This window comes from Aotus nancymaae, unplaced genomic scaffold, assembly GCF_030222135.1.
Source record: "Aotus nancymaae isolate 86718 unplaced genomic scaffold, 86718_ANA_hifiasm-v0.15.2.pri h1tg000040l, whole genome shotgun sequence".
In the NCBI taxonomy this organism is placed as follows: Eukaryota; Metazoa; Chordata; class Mammalia; order Primates; family Aotidae; genus Aotus; species Aotus nancymaae.
In genome coordinates, this window is record NW_026988454.1 from 23,082,768 (window position 1) to 23,101,914 (window position 19,147).

General features: G+C 38.4%; 1 protein-coding gene across 5 annotated transcripts in view; it reads right to left on the reverse strand.

Annotated features, from left to right (window-relative positions):
* UTRN (utrophin) overlaps nt 1-19,147 on the reverse strand; it is a 580,690-nt gene that overhangs the window by 179,890 nt on the left and 381,653 nt on the right. For 4 of the 5 annotated variants that reach the window (XM_064360600.1, XM_064360601.1, XM_064360599.1 and 1 more), the window contains one exon: nt 60-232. In XM_064360600.1, coding sequence (XP_064216670.1) covers nt 60-232 — 173 coding nt within the window. Of the gene's footprint in view, nt 1-59; nt 233-16,721; nt 17,483-19,147 lie in introns of those variants that run through there. The other variant, XM_064360603.1, reaches the window with a different exon arrangement.

Genomic DNA, 19,147 nt, shown 5'->3' on the forward strand with positions numbered 1-19,147 from the left:
ATCACAAGTATCTACCCCCTCCACCCCATTATTTTTATTTTGATATTGACTATTCTGACCTGATGCTAGCAGATTTTGCTTTTAAGTCATTCCATCTTTGGTTCATATCATCCAGTCGATGTTGAAGCATAGTAGCCTCTTCAGAATTTCCCAAAGCTTTTACCATCTTCTGCCTGTTTCCGTCAATGCTTTTAAATATGTCATTGTGGGCGTCAATTTCTGCCTGGATGTCCTAAAGAGAAAAAAGCAAACAGATAATGCAAATGTTAGGAATTAGTAATAGATACTGAAATTTCTGCATAGAGCTTTATATCTTTATATTCACAGATGAGTTGCTCTTAAGCAAAATAGTTCATTTCACCTTAAATTATAAGAAATTCAAGTGCTTCCAAAATTCTTATTATTCTGAAAATAATAGTCTTTAAATCTTTAATACCTCCAGCTTTGTTCTTTTTGCTTAGGATTGTCTTGGTTATACGGACTCTTTTTTGGTTCCTATGAAATTTAAAGTAGTTTTTTCTAGTTCTATGAAGAAAGTCAATGGTAGCTTGATGGGAATAGCATTGAATCTATCATTTACTTTGGGCAGCAAAAGAAACTATCATCAGAGTGACCAGGCAATCTAAAGAATGGGAGAAAATTTTTTCAATCTACCCATCTGACAAAGGGCTAATATGCAGAATTTACAAGGAACTTAAACAAATTTACAAGAAAAAAATCAACCACATAAAAAAGTGGGCAAAGGATACAAACAGACACTTCTCAAAAGAAGACATTTATGTGGCCAACAAACATATGGAAAAAAGCTCATCATCACCGGTCATTAGAGAAATGCAAATCAAAACCACAATGAGATATCATCACACACCAGTTAGAATAGCAATCATTAAAAATGTAAACAACAGATGCTGGCAAGGATGTGGAAACTGGAATGCTTTTACACTGCTGGTGGGAGTGTAAATTAGTCCAACCATTGTGGAAGACAGTATGGCAATTCCTCAAGGATATAAAACCAAAAATACCATTTGACCCAGAAATCCCGTTACTGGGTATATACCCAAAGGACAGTAAATCATTCTACTTTAAAGATACATGCACATGTGTGTTTATTGCAACACTATTTACAATAGCAAAGACTTGAAACCAACCCAAATGCCCATCAATGACAGACTGGATACAGAAAATGTGGCAATATACACCATAGAATACTATGCAGCCACAAAAAATGAGTTAATGTCCTTTGCGGGGACATGGATGAAGCTGGAAACCATCATCCTCAGCAAACTAACACAGGAACAGAAAAACAAACACCGCACGTTCTCATTCATAAGTGGGAGCTGAACAATGAGAACATATGGACACAGGGAGGGGAACATCACATACTGGGGCCTGTTGGGGACTGAGGGGAAGGGGGAGGGAGAGCATTAGGAAAAATACCTAATGCATGCAGGGCTTAAAACCTAGATGACAAGTTGATAGGTGCAGCAAACCACCATGGCACATGTATACCTATGTAACAAACTGGCATGTTCAGCATGTGTATCCCAGAACTTAAAGTAAAATTTTTTTAAAAATGTTCAATATACTGATTCTCCAATATTTTGTTTAAATGCACTATAATCTAAATTTCATGTACCAGCTACTTAGATGTTGGTATATCATTTAATTAGGAATTTTTGAAATTTTATACAACTGTTGTTGCCAAATCATTGAACTTTGCATAATATCCAACAGACTCTTACTCTCCCTTTTTCACATAGCTAAAACTTCCCTTAAAATATTACATATTACAGAGATCACAAAGATATTGCATAACTATAACTAAAGTGTTTTTCACATTTTGAAACATTTACTAATAGTCTGTCCTTTCAGTCGTATAAAATTTATTTCTAAAATGTTAAAAGAATATTTTCAAATACAAGTTCATCATCTTTAAGAAATAAAAACTAGTAACAATGTTTTTTCCTATTAAATAGGAAAAATAGTTTATCTTCATAAAATAAATTTGGGTGGAGTTCAAGTAAAATTAGAATTATAAATTTTTAAAACATTAGTTCAGATTTGGGGGAAACATTTGGCAATCTATATCAAAAGCCATCGACTTAAAATTCTTTTGAGGAAAATGGCACATAGGAGATAGGATTAATATGCAGCTCCTGTTTAGATGGATAGAACAGCATCTGGAGACTCACATTGTGAACTTTTGCTCCAAGAACCACCTCAGGACCATACCAGGAAAACCAAACAGACCCTTTGAAAGAAGCAACTTGCCACTGCAAATGCCACAAGATAGCATAAGCTCTTGGGAGTTCTACAGCACCACCTATCACCTAAGAAACCTGAATACTCATCCTGACCAACATGGGGCACAATTATATCTTCCTTCTCCTACTATAGCTGGCACTCTCTTGAAAGCACCACCTCCTGGCCAGATGCCAATCAACTCAAGCCATGACAGCAACTCATAACAGAAGAACCCTGCTCCAAAGAAGGAGAAAACAACAGCTAATTCCACTGCTTACCACACCTTGGCTAACCACAAGCCCTGAGTCTATTCACATGACAACTTCACTGCTAGCATAACTGGCATTTGAGAAAACCAGAGCACTAAACAAAACTACAAGCAAGGACTCCCACTGAGTCCACTTCACTCCCTTGCAGCTTCCACTTGAGCAGGTGCTGCTATCCATAGCTGGGAGACCTGAAGACAGATCTCATCACAGGACTCTTTGCAGACATTCCCTAGCACCAGATTAGGGCCTGGTAGCCCTGCTGGGTGGCTAGACCCAGAAGGGCACAACAATCACTGCAGTCTGGCTCTCAGGAAGCCCCATCCCTAGGGGAATGGGATGACCACTACATCAAATGATCATCTTATGGGGCAAAAGAATTTGAACAGCAGTCTGTGAGTTCCAGATCTTTCCACTGAAACAGTCTACTCAAATGAGAAGGAACTAGTAATATGACAAAATAATGTTCCATAACACCCCCAAAAGATCACATTACCTCTCCAGCAATGGATCCAATCCAAATCAACAAGAAATATCTGAATTGCCAGATAAATAATTCAGAAGGTTGATTAATAAGGTACTCAAGGAGGCACCAGAGAAAGATAAAAACCTACTTTAAAAATTTTAAATAATGGCCAAGCATGGGGTGGCTCATGCCTGTAATCCCAGCACTTTGGAGGCCAAGGAAGGAGGATAATTTGAACTCAGGAATTTGAGACCTGCCTGGGCAACATGGCAAAACCCCATCTCTACCCAAAATTCAAAATATTAGCTAGAAATGGTGGAATGCACCTGTGGTCCCAGCTACTTGGGAGACTGAGGTGGGAAGACTGCTTGAGCCTGGGAGGCAGAGGTTGCAGTGAGTCAAGGTCACACCACTACACACCAGCCTGGGTGACAGAGGTAGGCCTCATCTCAAAAAAAAAAAAAGAAATTAAAAAAAAAAAAAGGATATAAATGAAAAAGTCTTCAGATAAATAGATATCATAAAGAAAAGACAATTGCAACTTCTGGAAATGAAAGACACACTTAGAGAAATGCAAAATACACTGGAAAGTTTCAAGAGAATCAAGAAAATAGAAAAAAAAGTCAGAGATTGAAGACAAGGCTTTCTAACTAACCCACTCTGACAAAGACAAAGAAAAAAGAATAATTTAAAAATAACACCCTCCAAGAAATTTGGGATTATGTTAAACAATCAAATCTAAGAATAATTCATGTTTCCGAGGAAGAACAGAAATACAAAAGTTTGGAAAATTTATTTGAAAAAATATTGAGGAAAACTTCCATGGTTTCACTAAAAATACATCCAAATACAAGAAGCTCAAAGAACATCTGGGAAATTCATCCCAAAAAGATCAACAGTTAGGCATGCAGTCAGTCATCAAGTTATCTAAAATTAAAATGAAGAAAATAATCTTAAAAGCTGTGAGGCAAAAGCAGTAGGTAACCTATAAGGAAAACCTATAGCAGATTTATCAGCAGAAAGCCTGCAAGCCAGAAGGGGTCCTATCTTTAGCTTCCCTAAACAAAATAACTATCACCCAATAATTTTGCATCCAGTGAAATTAAGCTTCATAAATTAAGGAGAGATAAAGTCTTTTTCAGAAGACTAAATGCTGAGGGAGTTTGCCACTACCAAGCCAGCACTACAAGAAATCATAAAAGGAGTTCTGAATCTTGAAACAAAGCCTTGAAATACACCAAAATAGAATCTCTTTAAATCATAAATATCACAGGACCTATAAAACAACAACACAATTTAAGGAAAAACAAAGGTATTCAGGCAACAACCACCATAATGAATAGAACAGTGCCTCACATCTCAATACTAACATTGAATGTAAATAGCCTAAATGCTCCACTTAAAAGACACAGAATAGCAGAATGAATAAAAATCCAGCAACCAAGTATCTGCTGTCTTCAAGAGACTCACCTAACACTCACATTTACTCACATAAACTGAAAATAAAGGAATAGAAAAAGATATTCCATGCAAATGGAAACCAAAAGCAAGCAGGAGTAGCTACTCTTATATCAGACAAAACAGACTTTAAAGCAAAAACAGTTAAATAGACAAGAAAGGATATTGTATAATTTTTAAAGGATTAGTCCATACACCTAACACAGGAGCTACCAAATTTATAAAACAATTACTACTAGACCTAAAATTTGAGAAAGATGGTAACACAATAATTGTAGGGGACTTCAATACTCTACTAACCATACTAGAGGGGTCATCAAGACAGAAAGTCAACAAAGAAACAATGAATTTAAACTACACCCTAGAACAAATGGACTTAACAGATATTTGCAGAACATTCTACCCAACAACTACAAAACATACATTCTTTTCATCAGCACGTGGAACATTCTCCAAGACAGACCACATGACAGGCCATAAAACAATTCTCAATAAATTTAAGGAAATAAATTATATCAAGTACTCTCTCAGACCACAGTGGAACAAAATTACAAATTAATTCCAAAAGGAACTTTCAAAAATATATAAATACATGGAAATTAAATAACCTGCTCCTGAATAATCTTTCAGTTTATAAGGAAATCAAGATGTATATTAAAAATTCTTTGAACAACTGAACAATAATAGTGACACAACCTATGAAAACCTCTGGGATATGACAAAGGCAGTGCTAAGAGGAAAGTACATAGCATTAAATGTCTACATCAAAACATCTGAAAGAGCAAAAATAGACAACCCAATGTCACACCTCAAGGAGCTAGAGAGAAAAGAACAAACCAAACCCAAACCAAGCAGAAGAAAAGAAATAACAAAGATCAGAGCAGAACTAAATGAAAGTGAAACAAACAAACAAACAAAAACACAAAAAGTAAGTGAAACAAAGAGCTGCTTCTTTGAAAAGATAAATAAAATTGATAGATCACTAACATGATTAACCAAGAAAAGAAAAGAGAGGATCCAAATAAGCTCAATTGGAAATGAAATGGGTGATATTACAACCAATACTACAGAAATACAAAAGATCATTCAAGGCTACTATGAACAATATAAACACTTCAACACACATAAACTAGAAAACATAGAAGAGATAGATAAATTCCTGGAAATATACAACCCAGTAAGAAGCAGCAAGACTGAAATGGCAATTTAAAAAGCTACCAAAAAAAAAAAAAGTCCAGGACCAGATAGATTCACAGCCCAATTCTATCAGAAATTCAAAGAGGAACTAGTACCAATCCTATTGACAATATTCCACAAGACAGAGAAGGAGGGAATCCTCCCTAAATCATTCCATGAAGCCAGTATCACCCTAATACCAAAACCAGAAAGGGACATAACAAAAAAGAAAACTACAGACCAGTATCGCTGATGAACGTAGATGCAAAAATCGTCAACAAAATACAAGCTAACTGAATCCAACAGCATACATCAAAAAGATAATCCACCATGATCAGATGGGTTTCATACCAGGGATGCAGAATTGGTTTAACGTAGGCAAGTCAATAAATGTGATACACCACATAATAGACTTAAAAACAAAACCCACATGATTATCTCAATAACCACAAAAAAAGCATTTGACAAAATCCAGCATCCTTTTATGATTAAAACTCTCAGCAAAATTGATATCGATGGGACATTCCTCAAGGTAATAAAAGCCATCTATGATGAATTCACAAAAACAAGCATCACGTGGGAGGTGGAGTGAGGGATGAAAGACTAAACATTAGGTTCAGTGTACACTGCTTGGGTGATAGGTGCACCAAAATCTCAGAAATTACCGCTAAAGAACTTATCCATATAACCAAACATCACCAGTTCCCCCCAAACTACTGCAATTTTAAAAACCCATAAAAATGTTGATATAATGTAACTTTAGATTTATATATAAACATGTTTTAACACACTAGTTGATTTTTGTTTGTTTTGTGCGTGTGCGTGTGTGTGTTTTATTGCTGTTGTTTTAGAGACAGAGTCTTACTCTGTCCCAGGCTGGAGTGCAGTGGTGCGAATTCAGCTCATGCAACCTCTGCTTCACGGGTTCAAGCATTCTCCTGCCTCAGCCTCCCTAGTAGCTGAGACTACAGGCACACGCCACCATGCCTGGCTAATTTTTTGTATTTTAGTAGAGACGGGTTTTAATCATGTTGCCCAGGCTAGTCTTGAACTCCTAAGCTCAGGCAATCCACCCGCCTCGGCCTCCCAAAGTGCTAGGATTACAAGTGTGAGCCACCGCGCCTGGCCTGATTTTTAAAGAGTAGAAACTATCATACTATATCAGTGATGATACAATATTTTTAAAAACAGAGGATATAAAAGTACATATTATGATAATTTAATTTTTAAAAGTAAATACTTAAATTGTATTTGCATTTGTGTATAATTGCACACATATACATTAGGACTACAAAAATAAACAAAAATAGTATAATCTCCATAGAAGAGGATTACAGATAATTTTAGTTTTCTTCTCTATACTTCTCTGAGTTTTCAAAAGTTTCTACACACAGTTTCTTTTTATAATCACATAAATCTAACAAATTTAAAACAGAGTGTCTAACCAATTTTTTAAATACTTTTCCCTTATAAACTTGTCAACATAACTATCTATATTAGTTAGGCAATTATCTTTTCCTCCTGAATTTAATGGAAGTGACCTGGTTGTAGCTAACTCTGATGTGACAGCTACTAATGTCCCACCAGTGTGAATTTACAAACAGAAAAACAGGCACCAGAGTTGGCTATGAAGGTGTGGTGTGAGTCTCCGTGGCTTTCATTGGTAATGAACAGTAAAGCAACTCACTGCAGAAATAAAAAAACTTCCATTTCAGGCAATGAATCTGAATTAGTAAAGGAATGCAAACTCCTAAACACCATAGTTCTACTGTCCTTCCACTCTCAAGCTTTTCTTTATCAGACTCTGCTATAGTCTGAATATTTGTGTCCTCCCAAAATTCTTTTTTGAACCCCTAACCCTGACAATGATGGTATTAGGAGTGGGGCCTTTGGAAGGTGATAAGGTCATGGGTGGAGCTCTCATTAATGAGATTACTGCCCCTGTAAAAGAAGCCCCAGAGAGCTGCCTTGCCCTTTCCATCATGTGAGGACTCACCTAGAAGGTAACACCTATGAACCAGAAAGCAGGCACTCACTAGAACATCAAATCTACCAGTGCTTTGATCTTGAACTTGCCAGTCTCAGATATGAAAGAAATGTATTTCTGTGGTTTATAAGCTACTCAGTCTATGGCATGATTTTATAGCAGCCAAAACTGACTAAGACAGCCTCACTCTTTGTAAGTTTCTCTTGTTATAAATTAATAAGCATGGTGAAAATTTACAAGGAAGTACTTAAAATACTCAGAATGCTTTTCTTCATTTAAAACTCACTCCTAGTAAGCACACCTATGCATTCTATCAAGAATCCAGGCTTAGGGACCAGCTTCTAAGCGATTGTTTTTCAATCACCCATAGACCTCCACTAACCAGAAACACCCATGGAAGGGCCTTTTGCACCTCACTACTCCGATCAGCACGTTAAGAAGATGTCACTTACATGAGGTAAATGGGCAGCACTGACCTAGTAGTATTTCTGAAGGGATTTGTGATGTCTGACATGACACTAATAAGGTCAGATTTGGAGACTGGGTGATATGAACACAACGTTTAATAGACAGCTCCCGCAAGATTCATGGTCCAAATTTGCAAATCTCTGAGGTTATCTGACCCAAATGACAAAACCAAATCAGGTCCAATGCAAACTGTGGTTTGCAGAATGAGGCCTAACCACTGAACAAAACTCTCATTTCACTGGCAGTTCTTTTTTTTTTTTTGAGAAGGAGTTTTGCTCTTGTTACCCAGGCTGGAGCGCAATGGCACAATCTCGGCTCACCGCAACCTCCGCCTCCTGGGTTCAGGCAATTCTCCTGCCTCAGCCTCCTGAGTAGCTGGGATTACAGGCACGTGCCACCATGCCCAGCTAATTTTTTGTATTTTTAGTAGAGACGGGGTTTCACCATATTGACCAGGATGGTCTCAATCTCTTGACCTCGTGATCCACCCGCCTCGGGCTCCCAAACTGCTGGGATTACAAGCGTAAGCCACTGCGCCCGGCCTCACTGGCAGTTCTATCCCAGAGCAGTACAGAACAGAAGTGAATAAAGCAGCTGGGAAACAGAGCCAGATGATGATTCAAGGTTCTCAGGCTGTGCCACATTATGTATAGAAAATTGCAGTCTCATTATAATAATAGTTTGAGATATGCCAAATAGGAATTCTCAGTGAAAAAAGGAAAAGAGAAGTTCTGCTGAAAAGTTCTTGGATGTCATCTCCTGATGCAACTGTTCTACTTTTGTGTCCTGAAATACATTTTAAGACATCTAAAGAGATATATTTAAAGGGTTGCAAACAGTGTTTTGCAATGGTTTTATGCTTATGCTATATAGCTGTATGGTAGCCATCTTTCTCAAGAAACCCAATGACACAATGAGCAAGGCACCTCTTTGCTCTCTATTGCCAAGGAGAACTTGGCTTCAAATTTCCTGTTTAAGTTCCTATACATCATTATTGATGAACCACACCTAAAATCACAAGACAACTTCAAACCACAACATCCTGATGTAGTCTGACCTATTTGGTTCCTTTCACATTGAAGAGACGCAAAATGTAAAAGGCCAGGTGCAGTGGCTCATGCCTGGAATCCCAGCACTTTGGGAGGCCAAGGTAAGTGGATCACCCCAGCACTTTGGGAGGCTGAGGCAGGTGGATCAGCTGAGTTTAGGAGTTCCAGACCAGCCTGGCCAACAGGATGAAAACCCCATCTCTACTAAAACTACAGAAAAATTAGCTGGGTGTGGTGGTGCATGTCTGTAATCTCAGCTACTGGGAGGCTGAGGCAAGAGAATCACTTGAACCCTGGAGGCAAAGGCTGCAGTGAACCGAGATCGTGCCACTGCACTCCAGCCTCGACAACAGAGGAGGATTTCTTCTCACGAAAAAAAAAAGAAGTAAAATAACAGAAGTGTATAGAAGTGTATTAAGATGCATAGTTTTCTAAGTTTCACAAAAGCATATGCAACATGAGGACATTTGGGTGCCAAGAACATAAAGCAAATTTGCCTTCTCACATCAGATCAGGCGAAGTGTTTTCCAACCCAGCCACCATGACGAATGGAATGAAACAGGACTGCACAGCTGCCCTGACCAAGGATGATAAGCAGTTCCACAAGGCTTTCTTTACCTGGGCTACCAGTGATCCTATGTTCATGTTGGAATATAATTTTCAGTATGTGGAAAACCCTCTCACAATGATTATCATCAAAAGTTGAGAAGAAAATCAACAGCCATAAGTGATCGAAGAAAAGGAAATTCACATACATTATTTTGTTTTATTTGACATTTGGTGGCATATTTATTTGCCAAATATGCCTGGAGATCCTCAGGACAGAAAATCATCTTAATATTTCTTCCATATCCTCACATTCTCTGTTACATAAAAGGAGCTTAAAGTAAACAGACTTGATAGATGCCATATAGATACGCATATCAATGTATGAGTGGATTAATCAGTTTATCTTGACTGACTGGCAAATTGGCCACTTAGTGCTAGGAGAAAACCAAACAATTGAAAAATTGGAAGGAAATGTAGTAATCATTTTGTTCAATTTCTTCACTTAAAGAGTTTAATAAGGAGAACTTAAAATCATTTAGAAGCCTGCACTGCAAAGTGCTGGCTAAGCTTACACTGGAAATTTAGAAATAAACGCAATTACTTCGTAGATCACAATGCAGCGATGCACTGCTTTGAAAATCAGGATGTCGGCTGGGCGTGGTGGCTCATGCCTGTAATCCCAGCACTTTGGGAGGCCGAGGCAGGCAGATCATGAGATCAAGAGATCAAGACCATCCTGGCCAATATGGTGAAACCCTGTCTCTACTAAAAATACAAAAATTGGCCAGGTATGGTGACGAGCATCTGTAGTTCCAGCTACTTGGAAGGCTGAGGCAGGAGAATCGCTTGAACCCGGGAGGCAGAAGTTGCAGTGAGCTGAGATTACACCACTGCACTCCAGCCTGGCAACAGAGTGAGACTCTGTCAAAAAAAAAAAAAAAAAAAGAGGATGCAGGACGTCAGCATGGGAGGCTGTCAGATCACAACCCTGATATGGTGTTAAATGCTTCAATAAATTAAAGTTCCATGAAAGAGGGCTGACTCTTACTGCACAGCTTATGCTTACCTCTGTCACCTGCAAGCCCTTCTCAACTTTAAACTGCACAAAATAATTACTGATAATTAGCTATGGGAATGTAATCCATCTTGAAACACAAAGCAATGCTCTTCCAAGCATTTAACATAAGCTGGTCATGTGGACAGAGGGGCCACAGCAAGATATTCAAGCAGCTGAACTCACATTTGAAAACAGAGCAGAAGCAATGTCTTAAGGATTCCCTTGAAAAGTATTTTTAAATAATGTCAATATAACAGAGAAGATTAATAAAAGCCAGGAGTTAGAAAAATAGGACTGCACACTTTTCTCTAAATAAAACACCATCAAAAGCATAAGATGCACTCTCAGAACAGCCCTCCAGAAGATGGCTACAAAAGCTCACAGAGGTTCACTGATAAATGGTTAATCTTTCTGTAAACTACACCCACTATTCAGATCAAGATAAACTTCATAAATACGAGAAAACATTTATTTATTTACTTATTACTTATTTAATAATTAGTATTTTAATATAAGTTTTGGCCTTAACTGGGTATTTCTCTAATGATATAACCCATACAGATATAACTGTAAGCACTTTACAATATATATCACACAACTTGTTTATAACGTTTTATAATCAAGATACTACTTGATTATAAAGCTACCAGTAGAAGCTTGATTATAAAACATTATAAACGAGTTATGTGATAGACATTATAAAACAAATCAACAAAACATCGTGTAAATAAAACATATTTTGCTTAAAAAGGAAGAAAAATATTTCTTGACATTATAATAAACAGAACTGGCTGAAATCTCTGACAGGAAACAGAGATTTAGAATGGTACTTCCAGGAAGTCTTCAACAACTAATTGGGTACTAGACTAGATTCATCCATTCTGTTCTTGTTACAATAATTTTGGTGTATTTTTGCACGGCATATTTACTTAACCTTATGTGGCAACAGTGATGTTTTTCCTGAAGGAGCTCTGACCCCTTTCCTGAAGGTGAAGAAGAAGTGAGGTTAGAACAACTTTGCTATCATGTCCCAAAGCTCAGGCTAACTAAACAAAGTTAATCGTTAGGGGAAAATAAATCCACCACTCCTTTCCAAAGTCAGACTGGATTTCAGAATTGATTAGCAGGAGCTCAGCAGGATTACTGCCAGAGCTTTAGGTTTTAAAAATGAGGACTCATGATTTAAAAATACATATATATTAATTAGATAATAGTAGACTAAGCAAATAACATCATCTTCAAAGATCATGTCATATGTAAATATGTTTTGAAACAGTTTGTGAGGTTTCTGGATAGTGAGTAATTGACATTAATTATTCAACTAATTTACTGATTTTAATTATTATTCTACAAATTTTCTTACAACAACTAATCTCACAGATTTTAATCACTCTATTGAATCACATTTTTGACCAACAATAGAGGTGGTATCACAGGTCTAAGGCAGCCTTTCTGAATTAAGAAATCGATGCTAATAAATGTCCTTTTCCTATAATTTGTGAATGATAAATATAGGTAAGACTTGAGGTGGGGGGATAGCTTAAGCCCAGGAGTTCAAGGCCAGCCTGCACAACACAGCAAATCCATGTCTCAACAACAAAAAAAAAAGTAAAACAACAGAGAGTAGAAAACAGTCAAATTACTAAGTGGAGCAAACTCAGATAGTGTAATGAAAACTGAACAAAAAAATCAGATCATATAATGAAAACTGAACAGGTTAGAAAACCCAGAAAAGAATTATTGCATTTCAAATGTTTAAAACTACAAGCCTGGGGCACATAACTCCTCAACCTCTGACCCAAGTCAAAGCAGTCCTGTTACCCAGAAAGCTCCCAATCTCTTCCCCTGACACAGGTCCACTCACAGGCCACACAATCTCATTTCCTTCCTTCAACTTAAACTCATCTGTTAAGTCTCAGTTTCAATGTAATTTCTCTAGGAGAGACTTCACGAGTACTGAGATTAGGGCTACTATTACTCTTATAAAATTTCATCTACTTTTGCTTAATTATGCAGTTGTCACTGACAACGTCCTTGTTTAACTCTGTATCCTCCCACTTGGCCATAAGCTCGATGTCTTCTCCATCTCTACACTTAGACCAGCACCTGGTATATACTTCATAAATATTTGCTAAGTAGGAAATAAATGAGTAGATTTGAAATGTGTTTACTACGTCTTATTGAGGACACGTTTGTTTTAAAAATAGATATTTTAAACTGAACAGTACAATAGAGCTTCAAACTGTAATTTTAAAAATTACAGTCATGCTAAAGGAGGTAAATGCCATAAAGAAATTCAGCATCAAGTGGTTTCTCTCTGTGTTGTTACGATGGGGAGCATCTTTGCCCCAGGATTCACCAAGAGATGGTCCTGAGAGAATGGCAGTGAGACACACAGCAGACACACATTAAAAAAATCCCTTAGAGAACCACCATTATCATTAATCATCTAGTAACAAGTCTGACTAAATTAATAAAAGGCAACAGTCACTTAAAATGTCACTGAGCTAAAATTGGCCATTACACTATCCTCTGTGACTATTAAACAAAAGAAACACAGTACACAATGCAAACGGCTTAAGTATGACAGTATGTTAACAGTCCCTAAAGTCATGAGATACTTCCCTTAGGAAGTACTTTCAGGGAGAAAAATAATTAATTAAGGTCAGGGTGGCAATAAAACTACCTATTGGCTGGATCTCAGAGAGGTGTGTTGGTGGACCAGTCAACTTTGAGTGTGAACTCTTCCCAGAGTCACCCTTGAGAGCCCATGGTCACAACTTCTCATCCCTCATCACTTCCTTAGATGATTAGGACCTGCTTGCTGGTAGGCACATCTTGCTACAGGGTCATCCTCCCCTGGTAAGAAGTTCTTCCTCTTTGCTGGGCATGGTGGCTCATGCCTGTAATCCCAGCACTTTGGGAGGCAGAGGCAGGTGGATCACCTAAGATTGGGAGTTCAAGACCAGCCCGACCAACATAGAGAAACCCTGTCTCTACCAAAAATACATAGTTAGCTGGGTGTGGTGTTGCATGCCTGTAATCCCAGCTACTCTGGAGGCTGAGGCAGGAGAATATCTTGAACCTGGGAGGCAGAGGTTGTGCTGAGCCGAGATCATGCAAAAAAAAAGTTCTTCCTCTTTAGGTACCACTCCAGAGTCGGCATGGTTCCCTCCAATTGGGCCTTCCTAATCCATAATGAGCTGTTATCTTGTATAACAGAATACTTCCTGCCTGCAACAGACTCCCAGCCTTGCCGTTTCTGGTTCTAGAAGACTAGAAATGAGTACCCAAGGTTAGAAATTACCCACCCTGCTGGGAAACTACAACCCTACATCACACATTCTGAGACAAGGTGCCAAATCACTTTCCAAACACTCATATATGAGTGGATATCCAATAAAAATCACAGAACCACTGGATGTCGTCAAAATTCAATTATATCAGCTCACATATCCCTTTCAATTTACCTTCACAAAGAACTGCTGCCCTAAAATTATGCCGAAGGTCTGCTTTCACCTGGGAATTTTAATGATATGACCAGTCTATAACTTTCCAGATTAGCAACTATCGGAAGGCCTCCCACTCAGCTGTTGGCCTCAACTACTGAGCGTACTGGGATTTGAGTCTACTAGTCCAACAGCGGACCCTCGGTTTCTTAAAGCCTGAAATTGCTTCAGGAATATAGCAAAATCATCTAAACTTCAGACTGAACAATGACAACTGCTGATATGAAAAGTGGTAAACCAGGAAGGCTAGTATTCTCTCTAGAAACAAGTTACTAATACTCAGGAAGAGACAGGACTGAGAATTCAGAGGAAAGGGATTCTACCTCTGCATGTAGAATGACTGCTACTCAGCTTCTGAAGGTATCCAGCGGCTTTTGCATTACAGCAGCAGGCCTTGGTCTTTCCCTAGAAATGGCATTATTGTTTAGCTGGGGAAAGGTGGTTAGTTTCGAGAGGTGTGAGGTACTGATACTTTTCCATAATTCCAGTTTTCCCAGCAATAAATCAATGAAGCGAAGTCTCAATATACGAGACAGATTTTGTAAGAATACACAAAGGATTTTCACACTTGAGTTAGGAAAAAATAAATTCATGTATGACAACTTCCTATAAGTAAAATATGGCAAAGAGATGAACTTTCACATGGGCTTTTATAAAACGGACACAAAAATACACGTATATGGAGAACTTCAGACTGAGAATTGCATCACCGCTGTTTTTTTGAATTTGCCTTTTGTCTCAAAAAAAAAAAAAAATCCCCAAGTCAAGCCTTTAACAGGAAGAAGCCAGTAGACTTCTTTTACTGTCAATTCAACTGCTAAAATGTGAATAAGAAATATTCAAATACTAAGGTTTGGGAGTTAAAAGGGGAAACATGCTAATATGACCAAAACTTCTAACTCTGCCAATAAAATGGCCTGAAGGAGGAGGCAGGTTACTAACCCCTGGTATCTGACCTAGGCTTTTAAGACTAATAGCAGCAATTACAATACAAAAGTCCAGTTATTGCCCACAATTACTGCCTCTCAGGGGGTCTAAGCAATGAATTATTCATGTAACATATGCTCTGTACCTTTTAAGGAAGAAACAGACAAATCTATACAAAACAAGCTAACAGACCTCTTTATGGTCATAAAGCTTGTCACCTGCTGTTACCAGCTGCCATAAGGAAGATATTCCTTCCCTTCCCCGCCCCTTCTAAATGGAGAGCGAGCTGACGGAGAACCGTCTTTTACTCTCAGGAATTTAGATGCTTAACGACATATTAAAACGAGAGGTCGAAGTCTGCACTGTGTTACAAGCCTAACCCTTACATTACAGTAGAGGTGCAGGGAGAGACTGGGGGAAGCAACTGTGGCCAGGAGGGAGCACCCACCAAGGAGGAGCTAAATTCTTCTCTCTCCACCCTCATCCCACCACAATGTTCCTATCATCAAAAGGCAAGCAATGACTGCAATTGTTTTGGAAAATCTTCCAAACTTCTCAGATGGCAAGGTGTTGCATCTTTTCCCTCTGGCAATTGTGGTTTGTAAGAAAAAGCCCATTATTCTTTTAACGACTCAATCCAATCTCGCTTCTACAGTATTTGTATTTGCCATGAACCATGGAAAGTACAAATTTCATTCACGGTAAAAGCCACTGAGCACATCTTTTTAAATATTAATAATTGACTTACATACCTAATGAGGGAGGACTTCACCCCTTTCTGCCTTTTTTTTTCTTTAAAGACTGGAAACTGGAAGAAGATCGGTGCTTGGCATCCAAAGGCTAAAGAGGGCAGGAGCCCATACATGGCCTGAGGAGGTTTTCTGTTTTAACTATAAATGTAAGGTAGTATTTGGCAGGCTAGACTCCATCTAGAGTATGCCAAGAGCCTTCCTATGGAAAAAAAGAGCTACACACACATTTAATAATCCAAGCACTAAAGCTTCACAGTGCATGCAAGCGCTCCATGTTAAAACAGACACACTCAGATAAAAAGTCTGAGGTCAGATGTGCCACTGTCACTGTGAAGCGACTTCTGCCACCCAGAGCTGAGTCCCCAGGCAGGGTACAGGGCAGTGCACGGCAGGCAGCGGCTGGGCAGATAAACCTCAGGGGTACAGAGAACAGAACCCATGCCTATGAAGTCAGACTTTGGCACCGATACCCAGTGTTTGTTGCTGGGTTTTTATTTTATTTTATTTTCGTTTTGTTTTTTCTCCAAAAAAGTTTCAGTTAAATTACCAGCTGACTTGAGTACAAAGAGTTTCTTCTGACGTGGAATTCTAAAAGTGACAGGCATCACGAGAAGCCCTCTTGACCAAAGGAAATAATTGCTAATTAGCCCTTTACTTGAAAAACATATTTAAAGAGGAGAGCAAAATCGGATATTCTTTATAAATTATACTAAACAACCAAAGATTCAATAGAATATCTGCTATCTAAATGTAGAGTGAAAAGACAAGAAAGAAGGGAAAAAAGCACATTCATGAAGTTTGCTTTCTGCATACCTTTTCAAATTTTGTCAGCAGTTCCCGTAAGCTGAAGTTCAGACCAATCATTGTCCAGCAGCCCTTGAAGCCTACATCTTTCCGGCAAACTTCCTTCAGACAACAGCGTTTAACTTCTAAACACCGTATCTTTTCTGGCTATACTTTAAAATCCTTTGTAAAATCCTTTACAAGCCTTGCCCTTGAGCTATGGTCCATCAGCAGCAGCGGCAGCTTGCGCTGGGACATTTTAGCCACCCCACGGTGGGTCCTTTTTTTCATGGACTTCGGAGTTCACAAGGAATAGACCTGCTTCTGTATTTCCTGGTAGCTGCGTTCCACGAGGCTGGCATGGTCTCCTCCTTCTCTGAGAAGCCCAGGATTCCCTTCTGCTCACCTCACTACCGACCTGCAGGCCACAACTGTTCTCTCCTGGGCCCCAAGCTTAGAGTTTGGTCTCAATTACACAGAGCAAAAAAAGAAGCTATATCCTGGAAACTTGCATGAGAGAAGAAAAAAAAAGCCAAGTATTACCAACTTCCTCCATTCAGACTGATTTCAGAACGAAAAAAAAAAAAAAATCCTGGGTAAAAAGCCAGTTTTCAAAGAGCATGACTTATGTAGAGTTCGAAGGAGGAGTGTACTCTTAGCTGAAGAAACACCAAAACACGGGACAAGAGGCCACCGGTTCTCACTCTCCCAGACACCAGCAGCCTGGGTTGCTATGGTAACCACCAAGCTAGTTTCAGTCCATTTCCCTAGGTCAGGCTGGCCTAAGGGATGCTGTCAGTGCAACAGAACTAAAGTTGTTTTAAAAGAGTGTTCTGTCTGTCCGGAGAAAAACTCTCTCAACAAATCCCCTAGTACCCTCTGCAGGCTTTGTGGCAGGGGAGAGCAGCCTCAGTGGGTTCCAGCGGCTCCCCTAGCTGATCTCTGACAGCAGTGTGGTAATCGACTTCTCTTTCCAACAGTTGTTTATTATTTTAATCAGCATCCTCCCTTTTCACCACCCCTCACACAGTTTGAAGTGAAAGCTCACTCCCACTTCCTGGAGGCCTGCCTGCCCCAAAAGTCAGTACTCTGTCTCTTACATTGTCTCAATCTTGAACGGATCACAGGTTCCATATTCCAGTTGGGAGCCAACCCATGAAAAGAAAAGTGGGTGAATGTACAAAACGATACAAATTACAAAAGGAAATAGCCGTTGATTAATTTTATTTTTGAAAAAGGTGTTAGCAGGAAACTGATGAAGAAAATACTTTTAAAGAAAAGTGTTTTGATCTCTTGGATGCCACTGAAAGGCATTCAGACTGTTTTCATATAGGGAATTTACTCGTTTCTGACACAAAACGAGAGAAACTACTGTACTCAAAATGTGAGTAATAACTACTCTGAATGTGTCTTCAATTTTGATGTTAAATTACTACTGGCACTCAGACAAACAGCATCTTCCACAAAGTTTTGAGTGTCATCGCTTTAAAGAAAGAAACTCCAATCCAAATTGTAAATTCCTTGTAGTGATATTACGGATATCATTCCAAGGCAACATGTGAATTTGCTTTTGCATTACTTAGCTATATAGTATACCAATAAAGTATAATGGAAATGTTCATGTGAAACATGTTTCTCTAGTTGTATGCAGAATTTCATCATAAAGATGCAGCTTGTAATGGTGACACTATTACAAGTAGAATAATGTAAATTTTAACATGAGTAAGTTTACTTTTTGCGTCAGGGCATAGACCAAAGTGGGGGAAAATCCTGAAATCAAAATATGCATCTTGTAAAGGGCTAACGAGTTACTTAAATGTCAATATTGTTAGTACTCATTTAATCAAGGGTAATAAGAGATTCCATTTAACAGCAGAAAAACTAAAAACTTATCAGGGAACAGTACACAATGTGGTTATTATTTTTTGAATTTGCAAACCATTTTTCTTTCCATTTCATTCCTAACTTATTTTCATATCAGTATTGAAATAGCATGTGTTTTACATATGCCCATCTATACAAATTTTAACAAGCTTTTAAAATATTTTCATTATTTATTCATAAAACCCTGCATGTCCCCAGGGGCAAAATAGCTTTATGAGTTTTCTAGCAGAACGAGTTTCACCTCAACGCACATTTGATTTCAAAAACAAATGTGTTAATCTCATGGTTATTCAGAAATTCACAAGTAAAAATAACCTACAGTTTGGATCAAAACAGCACTGACATCAGCATGAAGACCAACCATCAGAATTGTGGTGAAAATCTTACAGAGAAAGTGGCCACAGGGAACCTGGTCTGTAAAGGCTCTAGGGCCACATGCTGAGATCTTTCAAGAGCAGCAAATAAACTTTTTACATAAATACAAGACAAAAGAAACCACCAGCATCATCACCATCACCACCACCACACACACAAAAATAATAATAATAAATAAATAAAAGAGGGAGAGAAAA